Source organism: Centruroides sculpturatus, unplaced genomic scaffold (assembly GCF_000671375.1).
Source record: "Centruroides sculpturatus isolate CEXI.00-Female unplaced genomic scaffold, Cexi_2.0 scaffold909, whole genome shotgun sequence".
Taxonomy (NCBI): domain Eukaryota; kingdom Metazoa; phylum Arthropoda; class Arachnida; order Scorpiones; family Buthidae; genus Centruroides; species Centruroides sculpturatus.
Window position 1 is genome coordinate 40,905 of NW_019385113.1, and position 26,975 is coordinate 67,879.

A 26,975-nucleotide genomic window follows, 5' to 3' on the forward strand; every position below is an offset into this window, starting at 1 on the left:
AGTCGTCCTCTTCTTTCCTCGATATTATCGCTCCATAGACTGCACAGGATATTAAACACCCAGTGGGAGACATCCTACACTCTTATCACGTGTATAAGTGATCTGCCATGGTCCCACGCCTTGGAAAGATAAAAATAGCCTCTTTTCTGCCACACCACGTGTAATTCGTCCTTGTCAAGAATTATAATTGTGTAAGTATTTTATCCCGAATGTCCTCGTCAGAAATATAAACGCTATTAACTTTTTTTTATGTCCGTGTCGAGACCTTGTTCTGGCGAAAACAATTGTCCCTGAACCTGAAATGTTAGAGTTATAAATTTTTTCCTATTCTCATAAATTACACTAATGCTTTTCTTCGTGGGGAAGTCCTTGGTGTGTGCATATAACAGAGAACCCACACGTACGATCAAATAAAATACGCATGAAAATTAGCTTGAAAGTAGTTTGTTCAGGAAAGTTACAAAACTTTTGACAGACCCACTTCTGTATTCAAATAACCAGTTTTGCTGTAAAAAAATCATTAAAAATTCTCCCTTTTAAAGCTTAAGCCTTATCTACAATCCATCGATACTTTTGTATAGAATAAAAAGCAATTCTATTTTTTCACAATTATCACAAAAAACTTCCTTTCAGCTTGTTCCAAATAACTGTAGAGTTGTTATTAGGAAAAAACTGCTACATTAACTGATCTTTCAAAATATTTTATTCAACACATTTATTTACAATAAATTTTAAATAACTGATAAAAATGATCAAATATCTGCAGAATTCTCTAAATGCAGAAAGCACTTTGAAGTTTATATTTTACATGTAGCAGTAGCAGCATAGTTCCCTGAAATGTGAAAATTATTTTTAATCAATAAGAATAAGCATAAATTTTAAAACAGATTCTAAAGTTAAATGTATAAACATGATTTCTGATGGCAGCACGTAGTTCCGCAGCAAACAAATGAATTATTCCACAAAAACAATTGCTAGATATTAAAATTATACAAATTTTTTGCCCGCATTGTAAGTTGGCTTCAGAAACAGGAGCATTTGTCATGGAATTGGCATCAAATTCGAGATCTCGCCGGTGTTGGATAATCCGGCATGGCTCGGTCCGAGACTGTGGAAGGAGACCACCAAGTTATCCGGTTGGTGTCGACCCGAGGAAAAACGACGAGCCGATTCTCAGGACTCGCCACACAACGACGGATCTTTTGATAGAATCCGGGAGATTCTACAAACTGACTACCAATTCTCAGACCTTTTACTTGTTCATCATTAGCCATCTTAAGATCTCATGCTATATTGTTAATAAAAATTTCACATATATATGCCATTCAATTAATACAAATATTTAGAAAACAAAAATTCAGTAACAATTGCATAAGCAAAAGAAAAAAAGTTTATTCAATTTATTTTAGGATATAAGAAAATATCCTATTTATAACAATGGGAAAGACAAGGGAGAAATTAAAATTACTAGAAGCATCAAATTTTCCTACATATAATTGTCTTTGGAAAAGTTTATAGTGGTTTATTATTTTTAAACTTTCCTATACTTTTTTAGATGAAAACATGTTAAAATTTTGCAACATTAAGCATCTTATATGTAAGGAAATATATAATTACATACTTTTTTATTCATATACCTTTCCTTTCCTTGTTCAAATTAACTCTTGCCACTTATAAAAATGTTGAAATTTAACTAATAATTATTTTTATATTCATTATTGTTTGCATTTAAAGTTAACCATATTACCATTTTACATTTTAAAAACTTCACTCATGATGTTAATCATACAGTAATTAAATTTAATTACTCTTTTGGCTTTTATACAATGTTAAAATTAACAAAAATACTTTATTAATAAAGTTTATAATACTGAGTTGAATTTAAAGATAATGATATTTGACTGGTGAAGAAACAGTTCAGTGACTTGATAAAGGAAAATGTCATAAAATATGAAAACTTTATCTTATAAAACTACCCACCACAAGCATTCTAGGAATGCATTCATTTAATCTACAGAAAAACTACACAGTGTTTCCTTGACTCTCATATGCAATTTTTTTTTGGATTTTAATCTCTTTGAATTCAGGATGTCTTACAGTTAAATTCAACACCAGAAGAATCTTGTCCATTTGACAAATGACAAGAAAATTACACTTGGTTGGTAAAGTGAAGTGATAACAAGTCTGTTTTCAATTATGTGTATTGAATTCAACTAAAATTTCAATGATACTTTTCAGCTAAATTACATTAAGATGTAGCATGAAATGAAAATGTATTATGTATATAGATGAGCATGGAGATAGTTCTCCAAGGTATACATAAATATATTGTGTGCATTTATTTTAATGTTTTAGTGAAGATTTTGTTTAAAGCTGTACATAATACTATAAATAAATTTGTGCTACTATGCACTAAAAAATTTTTGTGCACTACAAATTTTGAGTCAATAATGCATCTTACAATCAAAAGAAATATAAAGAGTGAAAAAGCAAGTATACAGTTATGAATCTGCAAAAAAAACAGATGTTTGATGCACAATTCTTCATTATTTATTTTATATCTTTTATTTTTCATTTCTTATTTGTGATAGGTTGATGCCTGCCAGTCAAATGCCACCACAACCACCAGACTGTATCCCAATGAACTATTACTTTTGGGGTATTATCAAAGATAAAGTATAGTAGGGTTCTGCCATGCAAAACAAATATATTCCAAGATTTCTTGTATAAGTGGAAATTCAAGTAAAAGAGCAAACTGCATTAATTACTAAGTACAGGTAACCCCTATATAACACGGGAGTTATGTTCCAAAAAATTGCCACATTTATACGAACAAAGAACTAGTACAAAAGGGGGGTTAGGTTCCAAAAATTAAAAAACATGCTATTATATTTTCATAATTAAGATAAATATATTTATTAAAACTTTCTTAAAAAGTAATACATATTAATATAAATTAAACAATGTTTTCTTCGTCATCACTAAGCACTATTAACTGGTTCAATGCCTAAAAACCAGCTACAGAATAAAATATGGAATAAGGGAAAAACATCTGGCAACACAAAAACAGAAGCATCAAGATCTGGCAACACTGAAATACGTTTCGAGAAAGACCACATGTATCGACAGAAGGTGGGAAAAGAAAATTTACATACTTAAGTACTAATAGTTCACGAAAATTATGCAGGAAAATCTGATAGCACTAGAATGAAAAATGTCAAATGAGGTATCTTTTGCACTTAAAAGCTTTATCATGTTTATTGAACTGTTGTACAGGAATTTCCCTAAATTCAAATTAGATAAAGTTTGCTTTTAATAGTTTTTATTACATTTCATGTTGTACAAGGGTTTTACCCAAATCTCAAACCATGTTAGAGTGAATCCGTGCTATAGAAGTGCTGTGTTATAGTTTGATAAGTATATTAGTATTTCTATACTAATATACTTATCAAACTTTTTTTATATAACCTAACTAAAGCAAATAAACACTACATTAAATTTTTTTATTTTACATATTTTCAATTATTTTCCAGATTATCAACAGCACAAACCAAAAAATTGCATATGGAAAAAAAACACATGGCAGGGTCCTACTGTATTTTCACATAAATCATAAGAGAGGCACATTAAGAAACTGATGACAATGAAGAACTCTGCCAACATGTGCTTGAGTATATAATCTACAGTACAGAAATGTGTCAATACTGAAAGCCAACAAGCAAGCATTTAAGAGATTGTACTTAATTGTAATATGTTTGTCATCCTTATTGTGACTTAATAAAGTATCTAATAATCATAACTTAGTAATCATCTACAATATTTTACCACAATGAAAACCATACCACTGTAATCCCCTATTCAGTGAATACTGTAATTGGCTAGTTTCAAACTTTCAATAAATTTGAGTTTAAAAATGGCCCAAAGATTCTAGCTGCTTGTTACTTAGAAGCTTAACATTGTTGAACTAATGAATTTAGAAAAATCTTGAAAATAATAAACTTATAAACCAGAGATCATTTGTAACACAACATTTTTTTTTTATTTTATAAAAATGAAAACTTAAAATAAAGTTAGCCTTCTTATATCTAGAATAAAATATCATCAGTAATAATTATAGTAAAACGTATCCTATGATTATTATTAACAACTATAATAAGATTTATCCAAACTATAATTATTTCTTTATTTGGTTATATTTTAATAGACAATATTTTAAATTTTCAATAAAAATTGAAACTTTTGCTTCAGACAGACAAATTTCAGGCAATATAGAATTTCTGTTCTTATGTTAAACAAAACTGGAAACTAAAACATCATCAAATTCCACCACGGATAAACTTAATTCAACAAAGGTTTTTGATTATATATTTTTTCGTTGATGGAATTAGTACAAATTGTTCTTGTCTTACAATAAAGTTAAAAATAAGAATATTCATTTACTGGCAAGAATAATTCATATTTTGTTTATAGGTTCAAAAAAACAATATGATCAAAATTTACAAAAATAAAATTTATAGTGAAATACCTTGCATAACTTATTTGCAATAATGATTTAAAACATTGACTGAAGCATGTGAAATCTGATTAAAGCAAAATTTTTTGGTACCCAGCAACAACTGACTAAAGAAACAAACATATTTTAACTAACAATCTGCAAGTATAAATTGAGAAAATTAAAAAATTCAGGGACAATTTAAAATCATATGTTACAATTTATTATGGGACAATTGTTCTCTTTTTAACTTTAATTAATTAATTAATTTTATGTTATTTACTCCAATTTTGCAGAATATTAAAGATTAATTTTGAATCTAAATAATGTAAAAATTTCACAGAATTAATTCAAAAGGCTATTTCTGAATCCAATTTAAAAAGAATAGGATCAGATAAATCATTTAATCTAATGAAATTAATTTCCTCAATATCAACTGCTGCTATTAAAAAAATCAGCAACTAATGCAACAGCTCTAGAATTTACAAGTAAAAGAAGCAATGTTCTATAACAGGAAACAAGATTTTTATATCTTTTGAAATGTATTAATTTCCTCTTAAAGTTCCATAGCATCAACTATACGCAATTTGATTATAACAAGATTAATAATGGACACTTTATTTATAATTCAGCTAGGTTAAAAGTTTATTTATATTAATCAGTCATCAGTGGTAAGACAAGACAGTGTATTAATATGTTATCAATAATCAAGGAAAATGTCAAATTGTTAACAACATTAAAAATCAAGTTTATTCTGTATGGCAACTGGCAAGTTAAATGATTAACTTTACAACTAGAAAATTAATATTATATCAATGCTAGCATTTATGTTTTCATACTATCAACTCTTTGTTATAATGAATTATACCTCTATATAAGAGAACAATGCTATATATTATATAAATTATCTACAATTGGCCTGGTTAAAGAATTTAATTTCAAATTAATGATAGAAAGAGAACAGTATAATTATAACTTTTAAACCATAAAAATCTTTACACTACACAAAATTTATGGCATTTAAATTTAAAATTTGATGTGAAAAACTTACTTATATTCTAGAGAAATACAGAGAGAAAAGCCTGAATTTTATAATTTACAGTATTTTCCATTTTATATATTCTCAGAAACCTCAGAAATTTACCTCCACTAATTCACAAACTGTCAACCACTATTTAATAATGTTTACTTTACATCTAAAGGTTACAACAGTATTTAAATAGAAAAATGATTTCTTCTAAAAAAATATTCATTTCTATCAAAGAATGAAATTTATTTTATCAAAACTTGATTAATACAGTAGAGCCTCGATTATCCGACCCCCTATTAACCGACACCTCGGTTAACCGACTGTCCTAGTCGGCAAATTTCAAATGTCCGCTAGTGATGTGGCGCTACAATATTTGGCTATGTCTTGGCTACTTTAATATTATTTTTACGTGTTTTAGCTGGCAACACTCATTCGACCATGAAAGGGAGCCAGTATTTAAACGAGGCTTAATTTTCTAATTTTTAACGATACAATAGCGACGATTATTATTTTAAAAAATTTTTGTTAGGCTTAACATCGATGAAAATTCAACGCAAAGTAGGTTAATAGCGATATACTAATATACTAATTACATGGGATATAATAATATACTACACTAATAATGGATTTTTTCATACTTTCCGGTTATCCGACTTTTCAATTATCCGACCAACCCCAGTCACCAATTGGGTCAGATAATCGAGGCTCTACTGTAATAATAATAACTAACACTTTGGAATCCAATGGTATAGCATCTTAAATATATGTCTGCTTTACAAAAGGAAAAGAAGAAAATAAACATGTATTTAGCTATTAAAAATGGACTAGTGGTTTATCTGAAAACCAAATTGTTTTTTGGGCTAGGATTAAACTAATTTAATTAATAAAAGTACAGAATCTGACCTAAAAAGTAATATTGAGAGATAAAAGATAAACAAAATTTGGTGTGTATGTAATTATTAGTCCAACTAAGCAGCTTAACAACCCACCTTTAGGCTAAATTCTACAATTTGATTAATAATTAGTTTAATTCTAGTCCAAAAATAATAATCTGGCTTTTAGATACTTTTATAGGAATAACAAATTTATCATAAACTTCACAATAGCAAAAATAATTGACTTTTGTGTCTTAAAAATTAAATTCATTTTAGGTGAAATATTTAAGTTCATAACATATTTTTGGCTATTTAATATATATTAAATGTTCTAGACACATTTTATTTTAATTCAATTACTTAGGTTGCAAGTAACAATCATAATAAAACAATATACTATAATTCAGGACAATTATAAATAATCTTATTTTGAGAAAGAAAAAATATAGAATTAATTAATCAGTGTTATATAACCATTGTATCAACTGGGTACATGAATGAAGTATACAATTATTATAGCTGATAATATAGTCAATGTACAAATATCCTTCAAATTTTTTTAAAATGGTGTTAAACAATCAACTGACAATTGATTCCTTTTTTTTGGCACAAGCCATGCCAATAATTTTCAATTAAAAATTCATTTTAACATTAAAACAAAACTAGCTAGAATTTTACATTATCAAATCTTATTTTAGATGATGTGAAAGAAGATTGCCAGAAAGAATTACAGTATAGAGAAAGTGTATCTGCTAAGCTAAATGAGTTGGATGTGAATGTTAGACAAAACTCCAATAATCTGTGGATCTATAAAAAAGAGTGTGGTAGTGTGTGCAAGAGAAATGTGTAGTACTGTGAAAATGGGCAAATGAGTGAGCGGCACTGCATGATGGAATGAAGAGGTTGCTGAAGCTGTAAAGTGAAAGAAAGAAACCTACCTAAGATATTTGAATGGTGAGAGTAAGGATGACTACAGAGACCATAACTGTGAATGCAAAGAAATTGTGAAAACAAGTAAAGACCACGTTGAAAATGAAAGAGCAGAAACTGGAAGTGGCATTTAAGGGTGACCACAAAGCTTCCTGGCAGTATATTATTATATAAAGGTAAGGTAGTGATGGATATGCAAGTACAAAAAGTGTGAAAGATAAGTATGAGCTGTTGTAGAGGAGTGAGAATGTATTGGAAAGGTGGAGAGTATTTCAGTGAGCTTTTAGGATGTGCAATGTCAACGATGAAGTGTTTAAGTGTGAGGTTGGAATGCATGTGAATGAAAATGCTCATGGATGTGAGGAGATCAATGTACAAGAAGCAGAAAGAGCAACTAACAAGTTAAAAATGGGGAAAGCTGCAGGTGTGCAGGTGTGGATGGAGTATGTGCTGTAATGATAAAATATGGTGGTGATGTGTTGTTGTTGAAATGTCTAACAAACCTCTTGCCCGTACTGGGAGAAAAGGTGGGTGCCAAATGATTGGAGATGCTATTATTGTTGCTGTGTATAAAATGAAATGTGACTCTGCCTTTCCTTAATCTCGAGAACAGAATTAGATGAATGAAAAACTAAACCAGATATGACACCTTAGGTGTAGAAGGTCCTGATTAACTGTATAAGAACTTCCGACACAAATCGGAAGTCACGTTATTTCAATTAAAAAATTTCAGCAAAATATAAGAATTATAAAGGGTGCTATATAAGTCTGCTAAGCATACCAGAAAAGATATTTGTATGAGTTCTAGTGGAGAGGGTGATGAGAATTACTAGAGAACACCTGGAATGCTCAGTGTGGGTTTGTGACAGAAAAGAGTTGTATGGATAAAATCTTTGGATTTTAAATGATTGTTGAGAAGTACTTGGATGTGAACACAAATTTTTGCAGCATTTGTTATTTGGAAAAAGCATATTAACTGATTAAAAAAAGAACACTTAAGGGATGTTTTCTGTGAGTATGGGGTGAGTGGAAAGCTGCTTGAGATGATAAAGCATTGTATGAGAACAGCAGAACATGTGTTAGATGTGTTGTAAAATGTCAGTGGTTCAATGTGACTATGGGTGTGCATCAAGGTTTTGTGATGTCTCCCTGGTTATTCAACATGTATTTAGATAAATGTGGGAGGCAAGTGAAAAAAAGTGAATGGTGTGAAAGTAGGTGGTGAGCTGTTCACAATTGCTTATTATATGCTGATGATACTGTTCTACTGAAAGAAGATGCCAAGAAAATGCAAAGAGTCATGAATGTGAAAGAAGTAAAAAAGGTATTTATGAATAGACAAAAAAGGCTCAAGATTGTCAAGTATGAATGTAGTGCATGATTTTAGCAGGTTCCAGAATAAAAGTTTGGGTAAGTGTTCCTAGTATGCTATGTCCTGTCCATATGACATTCTTCAGGGGACTAAAGTTTGCAGGGTGTTGTGCAAAAGACAGCCACTTTTTTCCTGGCCACTCCCTTTAGGAAACACAGTAGAGCAGTGTTTTTTAACCTGTGGGTCACGAAGCCTTACATGGGGGTCGTGGGTAAAAGAAAAAGACAAGTGTTTGTAGGTCCTACACTAAAATTTCAGTGAGAAGGCTATACCTGTTTATTTTACAGCATAATTGGTTTTTCAATCAATATTTAGGTCTCAACAGAAAGAAAATTAAATACAGTCGACCCCCCTATAACGACAATTCCTATAACGTAGCGAAAAAATTGTAGAACCTTTCGTATAAAGTACCTCCTATAACATCGTTTCGCGACAAGATTGATAGAGTCTGGACCAATAGTGGATGAGCAGCCGAACTACTTTCCTCCGACCCTGCGCCACGCTACGGAGCGGCTAAATTGAGTTTGCTATCGTCTGTTTAGTATTATATATAAATTATATATAAATTAGGTACTGTACATATAATTATATATTAATTATATATAAATTAGGTACTGTATATATAATTATATATTAACTTAATTTATTGTAACTTTATTATAATTATATATATGCTTTCTGCCGCCTGGCAACACGCTACGGAGATTTTAGGCTAGTAAGTTGAGTTTATTATCGTCTGCACAGTATGTAAATTAGGTACCGTAAGTCTAATACAGCACTAATTTTATACATTTCTTGTGAAAGAAACACTTCTTATTCAACGGCCATAAAAATTATTTATATTAATGATGTCTCCAAAGGTCAAGTTATTTTTCCGCCAAAAATTCGTTATCAGAAATTGCGGCCGTCGTTTCGCGTGCTGTTCCGCGATGAAAACCAGCTTTAAGCAACGGCGTAGTCGAACGGTACACACTCGGTAAGTAATCCTATAATTTTTTGTTTATAGCATAGTTTATACAGATTATTCCCAAAAAATTATACGTGTTTTGGAAATGTTGAGTGGAATTAGTCTAGAATCGGTTAATTTTATAGAAGAAAACCTTTCGAACAGCCTTAGTCCGTAAAGTTCACACCTATCGGGCTGCGATTGGCTCATGTATTTAATCATTCCTACAACGTAAAATTCGATAGCGTGGAACGTATCTAAGCGTTATAGGGGGATCTACTGTACTTAGTTTTTAAAATCACTGATATGGTTTTAATATAGCCCTGGGGAAAGGGTCACCAAAAGTTTTTAACTTGCAAAGCAGTCACATATTCAAGAAGGTTGAAAAACACTGCAGTAGACATCGATTATCCGAAACAATTCGGAACTGGGGTTGTTCGGATAACTGCTCATTTAAAAAAAATATATTAAACACAAAACTGTACTGTATATAATTTGTATCACATGTGTTACAAATACATACCTTACATAATGTAGTACATTAAAGTAGGCCTACAGTTTAGGTTGTCAGGGAGGGGAGAGTACTGCAATGCCACAGCACTAGTAGAAATTTGAATTTGCTGACTAGAACAATTTCGGTTAATCAGTATTCAGATAATCAATGCTCTACTGTACTGTGACAGTTATAAAATTAAAGATTGATGGATATGTAGCAAGATGCATCAGTTCTAGTATCTGTTTCTTCATATTTTCCATGTTTTTGATCCTGCTCATTAGGAAGTCTTTCAGATGGCATAAACATGCATTAATATGCACATGCCTCCACAAGAGTACAGCATAAAACAGCTGCTAAAACTGCTCCAAAAATTGAAAAATATGAAATTAAAAAAAAAGTTACATGATGGTACCAGACTTCAAGGCTTTATACCCTTAAATCAAACTAGAGCCATGTTTTTGCCATCTTAGAGTGTGACAGTATTAAAAATAAAATCTTAAGTATTCAATATATTCTATTTTGATATTTTTAACAGGTTAAAAAATATCTGAAAATAAATAAACTCTCTTTAATGTAAAAATCATAACTCATTCAACACTAACTACTAGTATTTTGATAATCATCATCATCAGCAAACAGGACGAAAATGAAATAAAAATTCAAATTTAAAAGCGGTAGTGATTATTGTTTTGATGGATTTATATAGAATAAAATATATTTGGATTTTGTTTATACTGTATATGCCATTTAAATTCAAAATATAGAATATTGTATATTGAAACAAGTTCTTAATCTGTTCACAGTAAATTCTGATAAACTTATATAAGCTCAAAGGATTTCATTTAGGTAATACAGTAGAGAAAAATACAAAATTTAAAATTTTCCCTTTGTTGAAAAAGTCATGGTATTACAAAAATATATCAAACAAATCATTTTAATGATATTGTTCTCAAATTGTAACAGTGCAATCATCACACAAATAAACTATATCCCATACCTCTTAAAATGCTTGAGTCAATTTTGTACAATAAATCAGACATTCAAAGCTGTTATATAAGCATTAACAAATATACATATGTTCTTTCCCTACTTTGACACATCTTGCTGTTACTCACCATGTAATGCTATTCTATATTAAAATGACACAGAGTTTAAATAATGGATGATATTTTCCAACTGTAAATACTCCATCCAATAACAGACAAGGTTAGAATTACTTAGTCAGTTTTTGATTCTTCCAAAATTTTCATTCACATATTACCATTTAAAACCTTGATATTCTTTCAAAAAGCAATTGTATAAGCATGGACCTTATTAAGCTGTGCTTGAAAAAGCTGCCACTGCAGTACAGTGGAATGTGTGTGCTCTACAAAGAAAGATTTGCCTGAATTCTTGAGATACGCCAGGAACACACGTGTAAAATTGTGTGGCAGAAAACTGAATCGGAAATCAGCTTTCAGTTCCTGTTTTATGCTTTTATGCCAGAACACACATATGTAAAAATTCTGGCCAAATAGGAAACTCTACTGCCACTAACACTGCTGCGTTTTATTAATTTTTTTCTCTCATATATCTATCCTTTTGTACCTTCTATTTTTTCTCCGCTTCCTCTGCTATAATATAGAAAATTTAAATTAATAGACTTGTATTCCACATTCAAATAAAGAACGTGTGATCTAAATACTAGGCATATATATTGATTCTACTAGACCTACATGTTATTTGAAATTTAGCACCTATAGCCATCCATAANTTCATTCATATATTACCATTTAAAACCTTCATATTCTTTCAAAAAGCAATTGTATAAGCATGGACCTTATTAAGTTGTGCTTGAAAAAGCTGCCACTGCAGTAGAGTGGAATGTGTGTGCTTTACAAAGAAAGATCTGCCTGAATTCTTGAGATATGCCAGGAACACACATGTAAAATTGTGTGGCAGAAAACTGAATCAGAAATCAGCTTACAGTTCCTGTTTTATGCCAGAACACACACATGTAAAAATTCTGGCCAAATAGGAAACTCCACTGCCACTAACACTGCTACGTTTTATTAATTTTTTCTCTCATATATCTATCCCTTTGTACCTTCTATTTTTTCTCCACTTCCTCTGCTATAATATAGAAAATTTAAATTAATAGACTCGTATTCCAAATTCAAATAAAGAACGTGTGATCTAAATACTAGGCATATATATTGATTCTACTAGACCTTCCTGTTATTTGAAATTTAGCACCTTTAGCCATCCATAAATAATGTTTAAATACAGTGTCTTCATACATGACACTGATGTGGTCGAACAGATTCAATAAACTCCTCTATTTCATTTATTTTTCGTTTTTTCGAGATCATCACAATTGTATTCATTGCCGCCATTGTTAGAATAAAAACAAAGTGTCTACTTTGACGTCACAAAAAAGACTTCTCTTTATTGGAGGAATTTTGGCGTAAAATGTAGAGACATGCACTATTCTTTTACTCTTTTTTCAGTTATGTTTTAGCCAAAATTTCAGAAAAACTTTCTTCGTCCACTTTCCCATTCTCCCAATCTATCTTAGCTTGCTAAGATAGATTGGAAGAATAAGAGCATTATAGGAGATAATTAGCTTGCAAAATTATCTCCTAGTCTCACATTTCCTATACCACTTGCTTCTAATTTCACTCATGGAAAAAACTATCAGTCTATAATGAATCTCTCTAAAAACAACAAGCAGCAACATGCAGGATAAGATTCAGTTGGTTTTTTTAAGTTCAGGTCAGTTGTGCTAGTAGTATTTGAGTTTCACCATTTGTACAAGAAGCCAGCTGCCAATCCTAAAGTAATACATGAGTGGTATAGAAGTGTTTTGAAAAGCCATGGAAGCATCTCAGACAAACAAGTTTAAAATGTGTGACAAGTGTTTGCCTGAAGCCCCAAGTCCTTCATAAAACTCCTCTTGAACATCAAATGCCCATCAAAACTTTCCACAGTGTTTTCCATACGCAACTAGCAGATAAGCCTGGTGTTGCTTGGGCAAAAAGTAACGACAGCAAAGATTAAGATTATTACATTACAGCCAATCTTACCCGTTTTCACACAATGCAAGAATTAGGTTCCCCTGTTTCCAGACTAATTAAAAAATTTTTAGATGGGTCTAAAATTATGTTCAATTTAACACAAAAAAACCGCATCTGCACCTGTAAATCTTGCACGTTGCTTTCTCTTAACACTTCCATTGTTACTTAACACTTCCACTGTTGAAGCCTTAATCCTGTCCCTTTTCCTGCAGGGGAGGGAGGATTTCAAAAAATCCCTTGTTAGCATGTGTTCTCGTGACATACCCTAACTGTATACCAAATTTCAACTCCTAACTCTGCTGAAATGCTCACAATGAAATGCTCATATACACGTGTGCCATCTATCTTAGGATAAATGTACTATACCAGAAACCTTTGCGGGAGTGTATTAAACAACTTTCCAAACTTTCATGGCAATCGGATAAATGGTGTAGTAATGCATGAAGAACAGACAGAAATACATTAATTTTTATATATATAGATTAGAGTAANTCCACTTTCCCATTCTCCCAATCTATCTTAGCTTGCTAAATTATCTCCTAGTCTCACATTTCCTATACCAATTGCTTCTAATTTCACTCATGGAAAAAACTATCAGTCTATAATGAATCTCTCTAAAAAAAACAAGCAGCAACATGCAGGATAAGATTCAGTTGGTTTTTTTAAGTTCAGGTCAGTTGTGCTAGTAGTATTTGAGTTTCACCATTTGTATAAGAAGCCAGCTGCCAATCCTAAAGTAATACATGAGTGATATAGAAATGTTTTGAAAAGCCATGGAAGCATCTCAGACAAACAAGTTGAAAATGTGTTTGCCTGAAGCCCCAAGTCCTTCATAAAACTTCTCTTGAACATCAAATGCCCATCAAAACTTTGCACAGTGTTTTTCATAAGCAACTAGCAGATAAGCCTGGCGTTGCTTGGGCAAAAAGTAACGATAGCAAATACTGAGATTATTACATTACAGCCAATCTTACCCGTTTTCACACAATGCAAGAATTAGGTTCCCCTGTTTCCAGACTAATTAGAAAATTTTTAGATGGGTCTAAAATTATGTTCGATTTAACACAAAAAACTGCATCTGCACCTGTAAATCTTGCACGTTGCTTTCTCTTAACACTTCCACTGTTAAAGCCTTAATCGTGTCCCTTTCCCTGAGGGGGAATTTCAAAAAATCCTTTGTTAGCATGCATTCTCGTGACGTACCCTAACTGTGTACCAAATTTCAAGTTTCAACTCCTAATCGTGCTGAAATGTTCACGATGAAATGCTCATATACACGTGTGCCATCTATCTTAGGATAAATGTACTATGCCAGAAACCTTTGCAGGAGTGTATTAAACAACTTCCCAAACTTTCATGGCAATCGGATAAATGGTGTAGTAATGCATGAAGGACAGACAGACATACATTCATTTTTATATACAGTAATACCCCGACTTACGCGATTTTCAAATCTCGTCAATTTGTCTTTTGTTTGAGCACCACGCAACCCTTGATTACTCACTCCCCACACACTATTGTTCAGCTTACATGTTCAGATGTGTCGCGCGGAATCCACACATAGCTACAATTTATTTTGTGTTATTTATTTCTGTGTTTGTTATTTCTACGGAGACTCGAGAGACTCTACTATGTCATCCAAACGAAGCAGAACTAATTCTTCTGCATCAAACAAGAAAAGAAAAACTTTATCTTTGGAATGTAAAGTTAACATTGGGTATGTTCGTAAAGTCGAACGATTTAAGCGAGAATGACGTCATCGTTACTCCTATTTCGTTAGACTTTTCGAACAATTCGTTACTAACTCGTTTGACTACAAATGTACCCATTATTAAAGACTTCGATACAAAAATGAAAATTTGTGAATTAGCAAAGAACTTTGATCTACCAGAACTGTCGGTCAGAACAATTATAAAAGGCAAAGAAAAAATTCTCGATCTTTAAATTCAAGCATCATTCGTAAATGTCACGGTATTATCGCTGAGATGGAAACAATGTTAAAATTATGGCGTAATAATCAAGTAAATGTGAAAAATTGTAAAATAATATAGGCCTAATTTGTTATACATATGTATTATCTAAGATTTTATTAAACATTTTTTCTAAATTATTGTTTTCTTTAGTCTCCGGCCCCAATTAAAATTTATTTGTATGTATTTATATGCGAAATTATACCCCGACTTACGCGNGGGAGCGTAAAATGCAATTTTATATTTTACTATACAATTTTCATATTAAACTCTAAAAAAGTTAAGCCGTTTTTATATTAAAATGTTACTTTAAAAAGAAAAACTGTTGGCTAGAAAGGTTGACAATCTTCACATCATCTTCATTTTTAAGCTTTTTTAAGTGGTGTTAACGTCCATAGAATAAAAGAAAGTTCTGTTTTAATCCAACCATCTTATCTTACTCACCTTGACCTTTCATTTTCTTATTCCTGTCACATTATAACACGTCGGACCTGTGGATCTGTATGAGTAAAAGAAAACATCGAGTCATTGCAACTGCTCAAATATTATTTGATAAATGTTTTAAAACTCCAAGGTTTGTTTTCTATTTTGAAATGAAAAAAATGACACAAAGTTGCCTTTTTTTATTATTATTTTAGGATGTTTATTGTAACGATGTTTTCTCTTCAACGCTATTTATTTCATCAAAGGAATATAAATTCACGAATTTGTAATCAGCGGGATTGACAAGCAAAATAAAATAAGCTGGATAAAGTACAAACTGGTTTACCTGAGGCAAAGGTATCCTTATTAAGTGACCTTTCACTTTGTTCTGAACAAACAACACGATGATTACGTGTTACAATACTTCTTGTATATGCGAATTTTTGCTACGAGTGTAACCCACCCACCTAACTCTTTAAAATTTTTATACAAAAATTACAGTTTTTCTAAAAAGTCTCTTTAAAAATATATTCAAATTATTTTTGGAATTATTAATTTTAAAGCCTGGCATTCCACACGATGATGCCAAGGAGATAAACATTTTCCTCACGATCCCAGTCCAGTATAATCTTAATGACATCTGTAAAAAATAAAATAATATATTTAAAGTTATTTACTTATCAAATAAGACATTAAAACATATAAAAATTGATGCTATTATTTTTTAAATTAATATTAAAATCTATATTTAGAGTAAAATGGCTTCTAAAACTATAAATAGTCCTGTACAAAATCGGTTGTAAAAATATATTTTTTTGATTCTTCGCTACGCGGGCGCTAAGAGGGCCCTTTTTAAGGACTATCTGGGATTTGTCCAGGCCCACGATGGGACCCGACATATCCGAAACTGGATCTAATGTTTCTCGAATCCATTTAAAAATAAAAAAATGCCACGCTAATTATATTTTTATTCATTTATAAAATGATTAATAATTATAAAGGAAAGTAATTGAAGAGTCTATACATTCGAATGATTTATCTATCGAGGAAGAATTTTTTTCTTCTTTAAAAAAGTATGTTTTTTTATCGTAGATAAGCGATAACATGATATATTGACATAGATTAAAGTCAGAATTTCGTCTAATAAAAAAATTAAAGACCCTGCATGTAATTTTCAAAGATTAAAAGTCGACACGAACTTTGTTTATTCTTTTTTATGAGATTATGACAGAGTATCATAATGTGTTATTAATGTCAAATTATGTTTAATGCATAACGTTGTTGCTTGTTTCAAAAAATTGCTTTTTTAAATAAAAAAAATCTTGTATAATTTTACCGTTATTTTGCATTTTTAAACGGTTTTTTAACCCGTTATTTTCTATTTTTAAATGCCTGTTCAACAGTTTTTAGGCACTTTTCAATACGTTTTTATTATTATTTTGTCTTTTTGAACTATTTTTACATTTCTAAGTGCATTTTTAGCATTAATTTAAGCATATTTTAAATGCATTTTAACCATAATTTTTTTCATTTTTAAGCGTATTTTTATCGTTATTTTGTATTTTGAAATGTATTTTTACTGTAATTTTTTATTTTAAATGTATTTTACCGTTATTTTTCACTTTAAAAGTAATATATATTTACTTAAAAAACTCGATATCTATGAAAGGTCGATTCATTTCAATCCTTCTCGTATGCAAATTAGTGGGCATGAAATGAAAACGTTTTCGAATGCATGCAAATTAATGCAAAATAATTGAATTTCGTCGCCAATAATTACTTTTAGTTACTGTAAAACGTAAAAAAATTAAATTATTAATTAATTAATTAATTAAAACCAGGGTTGGCTAACATTGAACTCAAATCTGTATTTTCAGCTCGCTGACTCCAACTCCTTACTATTCATATTTCATCACTGACATGTAAATTCATTAAACTAAGTTAGTAATAAGCAAAGTAATTTTTTTCTAATGATAATTACAGGATTGTAGTTATGGTTTTACATTTACATAATTACAGGATTTTACTCTATTCAAACCATAAAAATTTACAATATGGTAAAAAGTTTATTGTAAATTAAGCCACCCATTTGAACTGTTTTTAAGGTGTCAGTCAGTCAACTGATTGTTTTCTAATCAATCACAGCAAGAAATTTGGAATTTTGAGAATTTTCAAATTCAAGTTCAAAACAGTTTACAGTAGAAATTTGCAAGTTAATCAAAAACAAATACTCAACTTTTGTACATTAAACAGGTGGAAACTCAAGAAAATCAGAAATAGTTTAACTGTTCATAATGCAATTACACTTAAAATTTAAAATTACAAATAAAATTCATTGATAACTTCAAAGTTCATTAGCATTGAGCCATTAGATTAACTCCATATAATCCATTATTCTTCCTACAATTAAAAACTATTAACGTTTCTAATTATAAAATATAGCAAGTTAGAGAGTTGAAGTTGGCAAATTCTCCTTCTTCCCCTACCAATGCTGACTCCAACTCTCCAGCTTTGATTTAAAAAAGAAAAACCCCAACAAATAGATAAAATTGAAAGCATTCAGTGAAAAAAGCAGAAAATTGCCAAACATCATGATGAGATAAAGAAAGTTCTGATGTCACATGATTTAACAAGAGAACATTCCTAATATAGTATATGACTAGTGTATTCTGAGCTTAGAGTCAAGTTCTTTCACAATGCCAACTTCTTGTACTTTTGTTTGTTCTATGTTAAGAAAGATTTGCAAAGAAAACAGTATTTACATTCATTCATTACTTCCTTCACAATAACACAAGACTGATTCAAGTATGTCTTGTTATAAACAAATGAGAAAATTGCAAACTAATAAAAAATAAGTTTAGTTCACTTTGAAGACTGTTTTTACATATCAATACTTTCTTTAAAGTGAATATCATTTATAAATCAGTACATGTAGTTTAAAAAGTTGAGGAAGGGGTTTAAAGAGTAGCTGGTGGTTCAGTGGGGTGTGCCTGTTGAACAGTTTGAGGTTGCTGTTTCAAATCTCATTGGTATTAATTTACATTTTTATAACTTTATTCAGAAAGAATAAACTCCTGGTTGAACACTATGTACAGATCTTACCCATTTTATTTATGCAAAATGCTGTAGATAGATATATAGTAAGATCCCGCTTAATGCTAATTCAATATAATGTGATCTGATTGAAGCCTAAAAAAAGCTCAAAATTTACACCCATTTAAATTATTGCAGCATTTCATTGATTCATATATAATACAATTATTTGCAAACACAAACCAATCAGTAAAAGGTGGCAAAAAGGTGTACTTTAAATCTATGTTTGTTTAGTGCAATTTTGAAAAAAAAATATATCATCATGGATACCATAGGAAATCTGTGTGCATATGTTTATGTGTTATTTAACATATATTATTATACAAATTAATTTAAAAATAACTTAAAATTAAACTGAAATTTATTTATTTTTGGTCGCGTATTCCCCTATTCCTATTTACTCTATGTTNATTAATTTTACTTGAACATGCCTTCACTAAACTGTAATTAAGCAAAAAGAAAATAATCCTGAAAATAGTTTTTCAAAGAGAAAGAAAAAAAAAAGTAACTTAAAATTAAACTGAAATTTATTTATTTTTGGTCGCGTATTCCCCTATTCCTATTTACTCTATGTTAAAATGACCTCGTTTAACGCTGTTTCACTTAGCACTTTGTTGTCTAAAAACACATCCCCCGCATTAAGCAGGGTCTTACTGTATCTATATTTTAGTGGTCCAATTGTATTTTTATTCATATTTTCAACCAAACCTTATTGGTATTATTTAATTTGTAGTAAAAGAAAATAAATACCGAATACAGAGAAATAAACACTTGTGTGTATGCTGGGGGGAAGAATACTGAAGAAAAGGTTTGGAACAGCTACTTTAAAGGAATATAACTTTAAAGAATATTACAACTTTTAAATATAAAATTAATTATATGTAAGGTCATAAAAATGTAAATTAGAAAGAATGGAAGAGAAGGATTGGGTAGACACGAATGGTTGGATCCTTCTGAAGATTGTAGTAAAACAGCTTTAATTCAAATCAAACACATTAAAGCCAATATAGGAAAAAGTTTCATGTAACTCATTATTCCAAGTGTAGCTTTTATTATTAAACTTTATTTTTTCAATGTATTTTTTCTCCAATGACCTTGTAATTTCCATATAATTTTTTGGGAATAGACCGCATTTGACCACTAACAGCAGGAGAGCAATTTATACTAAATTAGGACGCATGATTTATTGACAAACCTTTACAGTAGCTTTGTTTTAAATAACTCTTTATCTCATAGTATATATTCATCTTTTCACAATATTTGTGAAAATTATTGTTGTTAAAATCAAATTAAATTCATAGTGTATCAAGCTAAGAAATAGAACTCTTACAGATAAACCTTTCATTGTTAGTTTTCTCTTATCATTCAACTTATGTAAACTCATAATCAGAACGCATACTCATTCTGATTACGAGTTTACATAATTTTTACGGTAAAACCCATAAAAATGCAACATTAATAAAATGGAAACCTTCCTAAATGGAAAAATTCCGAAAAAATTGAAAATTTCAATTTTTTTTGGAAATAAAGATTTAAAAATTTTTTAAATCCAAAATCATGACAAAGCCTTGCAGAAATAAAAGAAACTTTTACAGAAACTTTTAAATGGCTGTTCTGGAAGAACTATCTTTTTGAGTGGTGTCACTATCTCTCTCTCTCTTTCTTCTTCGGTGTTTGTTTATACGGAGAATTTAGCTCTTTATAGGCTCTATTGTGTCACTATTCTTGTGCACTAATGATATATACTGTACATGTACATATTCCTACGCATATGTATGTGTAGGAATATAAAACAATGTAAATACACCCCAACAAAAGACTGGCAAATCATTACACAGAGGAACAAGGACGTAGTTCCTATTATTTTGTACCACGAAAACTTACTGTAATAAATAATAAAAAGGCTAAATGCAGAACCCATTGTAAAAGTAGAACCCATTGAATTTTAATCTTTAACTACAATTAACTTTAAATTAGACCTTTACGACCAAATTCAATGTTTTTTACTACATTATTTCCATATAGAGAGAGTAAATGGTGAAAAATAAAAATGGCGGCTAATTCAATCGCATCCCGTTTTGTCTCAGCATCCGATTGTCTCTTAAAATGGGGAGAACAGCTCAAAAGTAACTTAATGCGGAGTCGATAGTACGAAACAGGAAATAAAGAGACGGAAGTCGATAAAAAAAACAACTCACGAGATATTATTATATCCTTACCATTTGTTAAAATTTGAAGATGCCGCGCTTACCACACGATGACCGCGTAAACGACACGCAAATAACTCGTAGCGTTGCCAGATTAATTTTTAACTAGAATAAAAAAAATGTCACAAAATAGCCAAAATTATATTAAATATGTAGAATTTTGAAAATAAAATAGCTTTAAATTTAAAAATATTAATAATAAGAACGATAATTCATTGTTTAAAAAATACATGAGTATAAAATCGTAATTTTGGTTAAATTCCAGATACGTATACAGTCATGGCGGCTCATCTCTGATTCCAGCAAACAAAAGAAAGGAAACAGTGGGGACGCACGTTCTAACCTAACCTATTCTAATAAATTACCATAATTATTACCAACCAAATTATTAGAATAAATTAGGTTAGAACGTGAGTCCCCACTATTTCCTTTTGTTTGCTGGAATCAGAGATGAGCCGCCATGATGGTATACGTATCTGGAATTTAACCGTAATTTTTATAAAATCACAAAATCACTATCTACTAGATATTTTCTAGGAAAACGAAACTGAGATCCTCTGCTTGAAATACGAAAACTGTGCAAAAAAGAGTTAAAACCAATCTAAATCTAAAATAAAAATTGTCGTATAGATTAACGTAAATTGACAGCAATCAGAAACTCGCTAACACGTAGCGGGGAATCGCCTTACTTTACAACAGCCAATCGATCCGTAGACTTTACATGGCGAACTTTGGCCTCAAATATCTCGGACTATAAATCGAATTTCAAAATTCCGCTCCCTCACAACATCGGTATGGCTGAGTTATACACATTTGCAAGAAATTATATTTATTGGTGGTGAAATTATTTTAAACTTCGATCATAGGCAAAACACTTTCTGGTTTACGCTCGGCAATGTATTTTGAGGATAATAGTTCGGTCTTTAAACGAACATCAACATCGTTACAGTTCATTTAATTTATAACAGTTCCTAATTGGATTTTACGCTTTGTTACACAGAAACATAATGCGATATTTCTAGAGCGCGAAAGGTTATGACACATAAACGAATCGTTCAGACACACAAACGAATCTTATGTGTCAGAATAACTGTTGAAGTATTTCAGAAAATAATCAAAACAAAAATGTTCGCTAACAGGAAATTATATATACCATCTACAATTTTTAGAAAAGCAGACAATAAAGTTCAAAAGACATTTAAAGTATCCTGTAATTATCTTTATAAATCGCAAAAAAATGGCAGAATACAAACGAGTCGCGCTTCCATCAAAAGGAGAATGATTCACCAATACTAGCATTCTGTCCTCTTAATTAATATATTTTTATTCTATACAAGTACTATGGAGTACCCTAATAAGTACAGTGATGCCTCGTATAACGTACTTAATCCGTTCCAGGTGCACGTCCGTTAAGTGAAAAGTCCGTTATACGAAATGCATTTTCCCATAGAAATACATGTTAAAACATATAATTCGTTCTGCAGCATAAAATAACCGTAATGTACCATGATAAAAATGAAAATGGAGCAGTCACCAATTATGCCGGGTAGTCAGATGTTGTGAGGAGGAGATGGAGGAACACTTCATACATTCATACAGATACAGACTTTTTACACATTGCAGCAGGTCTCTTTTTATTATTTTTTAATCGGAGTCAGATTCAGGAGAGGCTACCGGAGCTTGCAGGGTCAACTCCTCTTGTTCCATTTTTTTTTTGCAGCTTGCTTCTTGAGAAACATGTCCAAGGTGATTTGTTTCTCTCTCTTCTTCAACACCTGTCGGAAATGACGAGCAAAGGTGTCATTGTAGAGATCATTGATCCTGTTGGCCTCAGCTATGTTTGGATAGTGAGTGTTGGTAAATTCCTGAACCTCTCCCCATTTGACAAGGAAGTTTTTGTTCTTCTGATGATTTCTTCTTTGTTTCAATTGAAATCACCTTTCTGTTCTTTAGAAGCCATGATTTGCACAACACTTGAATAGATCTAAATACCCCTGCACTGAGGTGATGTACATAATAAACAAGGGAGCAATCCGAATCCCAACGGGAGCTCTGTACTTCAGATATACTAATAATATATTCTAATAATACTAATATATTATAAAAATAGCAGATTGTCATTGGCAACGGCAAAAGTGTGGAAACATCATTCGCACTTGTTCGCACAAAGACCGTTGTTCGCCTCACGTAACTGCCGAACGAAAAGTCCGTTGTTCGCAGCCAGTCCGTTGCTCGAGTCACATAACAGCCAAACAGAAAGTCCGTTATTTGCAGCGTCCGTTATTCGAGGCGTACGTTATACGAGGCACCACTGTATGTCATGTAAAACGTGTGGAATCACGTGTAAAATATAATAAACTTTTTAAAAATTACATTACTTTACACTTAGCTTTACCGGTATCAATGTTGAGTTGACAGAATTTTCATGCAAGTCATATATAATATTTTGCATAATTAACTTTACATAATTTATAACATTGAAATTAAATATAAACGAGACACGTGCATTCGAATTTAATTATTACGAAACCAAATTAGTACAAATAATGGATTGAAAAAGAACTAACCCAAAACTAATGATCAAGAACAATTTCCCGATACGAAACTTATCTACTCGTTATCGAATCCGGATCCTCCCCGTCGTATAAAAGTAACTTATACTGCTGTAGACTGTAGGGATAACAAAAGACTCATAGAAAATTATGAATTTGTACCCTTTTTCCGTGTGTTTGTTTCCTTTATGCACGGCAAAGCTTTACGTGGGCGATTTGCCGAGGGATGCCTCCCGGAAGGATTTTCTATGAAAAACTGGTCCTTACTGTGTTACACACGAGAAGCAAAACTGAAAAATCCCACGTTGGCGATGCACGAATCCACGATCGACCACCAGTGTCTAGTGGTTTTATCCACTCGGACATTGGCTGATTCTCTGGTCTCGTCTCGTCATCTTTTTGATGGATGATATTCACATCTTTTCTAACAATCTTCGGCTTTAAATACTCGTCACATTTGAAGAAACAATCGTAACTATAAATTCTGACGTTTTGTAGCTTCGTATTGTAAATAGAGCCGTATTATGAGGTCTTACATATGACCTTACATATTATTTATATATTCGAATTTTCATTTTAATGGAAACAAGCGATCCTTGCTCTTCAGCTTTATATTGTTAGACTCCAAGTAACTAGATTGAGTATTCGCAACAATTCAAAATCGCCATGTAAAATTATTAGTTTTATAATGAATTTTATTATAATGTTAAATTGAACAATATTCGTCAATTTTCCGTAGAATATGAAATTATAATTAGAAGAAATGCAAGGGATTCTGTGACGTATTCGCTTAACAAGCTTAACAGTTTTTAAAGCAATTATATTATCAAATAAATCAAGGATTTTAATAATTATGAATATTTGTCTACTAATTCTAACTTATAAAGCACTAAATAGGCAATAAATAGAATTTTAAACTCAGAATTTTTACTAACGTTACCCTATTCAAGTCTTGTTTTGTTTGTATACGGCAACGCAACACGCGAGCGATGTGCAGAGGGATGTCTCCCGGAAAGACTTCTATGTGCAACTGGCCCCTATTTACGTGTTAATATATGAAGGTAAAGATATTATTTTTACTACATTTGTATTTATACTACAGAAAAACTCGTAGAATATAATCATTTTCTTTATAACTTCGATAGTACCGTCGCCATAAAAACTTCGTTAGCCGGACCTCCACCGCAATCCAGACGCAAACAGGTCACGTGATTAAAAGCTTTTACGACGAGGGGTTCTACGCCCGTTTTTACGCTAGTGGAATTTCGGCCTAACTGAAGACTAGGTGCACAGGACATAAAAAGTAAAACGTTCTTCACAATCCTTCAACAAGCTAACTGTGCTCACGTTGTCTGATCGCAAATTACTTCTCCTTCTTAAACTATTCCGAACTGTTCATCTCCTGATAATAGTTAGAAAGTATAGAACACTCATATTAAGGGAACACCAGCGCAAAGTTTACCCTAGCAGTTAAATTTCGAAAAAACTCTCCTAAATCAAAACCGCAAACTCAGCACATTATGTACACCAAATTTTAGATTTCTCAAATACTTTCGTAGAGCTCCAAACTTCTATTTAATTACGATCACCCTGTATTTATCATTTAGAAGCAACGTAAGACAAAAATAACTTTTAAATTATGAATTTTCCTCCTCCATCATTTTGGAGAACAGAAAAATCACGAAAAATTTGAAAATAAAAAACCAAATATTCCCTCATGTACACAAACTGAAAAAATATCGCTATTGAATTTATGTATTGAACACAAAAACGTTATTTTATAAACCTTCCAATTGAAATTTTCAACAAAATATAATGTTTCATGACAATGCACACCTTATCAAATATTTTCCTTTACGACATTCACATAATGTGATGGCATCCCTCGCATTATGTGACGACGAGGTCGCCCTCAACAGCGAGGAGAGTTAGTACTCAGGCGACCAGAGTGTAGTTGGACCGTCGTCCCACCGTTAACAGTGTAACCGATCCCGAACGGACAATAAATGTATTGTTCAAAGTCTCACCCTATCGTGTTATTGCGCATAATCACAACACATAAGTAGTACAAACAAAAGTAAAACAAATAATTTCAACGAAAAGGCAACAGAATTATTTGAAAGAACATTGCTTATAAAGCATAAAATTTAAAGTTCGAAGCAACAAAGATGAAACAATAACAATGCAACCGAGTTCACAACGGAGAAAACACGAAATTATCCTTCCACACCCTCAAATCTTCTCGCAAATAATCTTTTACGTTCCTGTCTTCTCGATATTGAAGCGTAACATCCCAAAGTCATGAAAAAATCTCGATCGTCAGTCTCTTCGTCTATTTCATCATCACTAGAATCTCCTGGTTTGAACATGGCATTACATAACTCTTCCATTTCATCTTCACTCTCGACATCAACCTTGTGCCTATCTAAATGAAATTAGTTAGTGAACAATTAATATTTCAAGAAATTAAACAAAATCTATACGTTAATCAGTCACTCGTGAAATTACGTTTGTTCAACACCAAATTTACCTTAACCCCATTAAACAGTGGTTAAGGTTAACAGTGGGAATCTATACGTAATGAAAGCTTTAACAACGAGTGTCATTAGAGTGACCGGAATTGAAGTATAAATCTATTTTTATGATAATACAACTCAAGAATACGATACTAAAAGTTAATACTTAGTTTTCTACTTAGAAGCAACTAAAATAAATCAATAAAATTCGTTCTCACCTGGCGGTTTGCTATAATCAAGCATACTTCCAAAGTATTGCCTAAAATATTTCGTGTACACAAATTCGTACAGTTTCGTCAATAAGATTAAAACTGTAATCATGTTGCTGTATTGAACGAAGTACAACAAATTTGACTCGGCTAAATTTCCAGATGATTCAGTAACAACACGTCACCCCGTCCTTCCAGCGGCACTTCGCAAGCTGACGAATACAATATTTACATACCACCAAACTGGAACGAATAAAAATTAAATATTTTGTTAGAAAATAATCTTATTTTTCTAAAACTTTATTTAACCTCTGATAGCTCTTACTCGATACTAATTTGAAGAATTTTATCTAAAAATGTATCGATAAGATGGACTGATAACTAAAAGGGAAATTTCTTGAAATTCGTAAAACAAACAAAATTAATTTACAGTCGTAAATGTTGCAAACAGTGGCACACAAAAACCACTCCGTAGCAGTATATCCGTGTTGAAGAAAACCGTAGAGAAAATAAACTGATGCCTACAAACAGAACATTTCTCATAAACACGTTTATGAGAATATTAATGTTCTGTTTGTATGCGGGAAGAATATATGTGTTCTTCCCACAAACAAACAGAATTAACGTGATATATGAAATTATGAAGTTTTAAACAGTTTACATAAATCAACGTAAACAAACGATATTAGGGAATGCACTGTTCTCTTCTGTTGAAGTTGCGTGAATCGAATGCCAGTTCCATTTAGAAAATAACATACCTTGTATATTTCCAATATACGAGTATTTACTTATAATTTTGTATACGGAG

General features: G+C 31.3%; 1 protein-coding gene and 1 long non-coding RNA gene across 2 annotated transcripts; both read right to left on the reverse strand.

Moving 5' to 3' along the window:
• Positions 1–680: 680 nt before the first annotated feature.
• On the reverse strand, positions 681–20,986 carry LOC111634960. The gene is made up of 2 exons (XR_002758311.1): positions 20,903–20,986; positions 681–832 (listed from the first exon to the last, which is right to left on the reverse strand). It is a non-coding gene; the product is annotated as an uncharacterized LOC111634960 (long non-coding RNA).
• Positions 20,987–25,216: 4,230 nt separating this feature from the next.
• Positions 25,217–26,377, reverse strand: LOC111634964. The gene is made up of 2 exons (XM_023379817.1): positions 26,177–26,377; positions 25,217–25,867 (listed from the first exon to the last, which is right to left on the reverse strand). Exons 1-2 carry the CDS (start codon positions 26,277–26,279, stop codon positions 25,659–25,661), a joined length of 312 nt encoding a protein of 103 aa, XP_023235585.1. The 5' UTR covers positions 26,280–26,377; the 3' UTR covers positions 25,217–25,658.
• Positions 26,378–26,975: the final 598 nt, after the last annotated feature.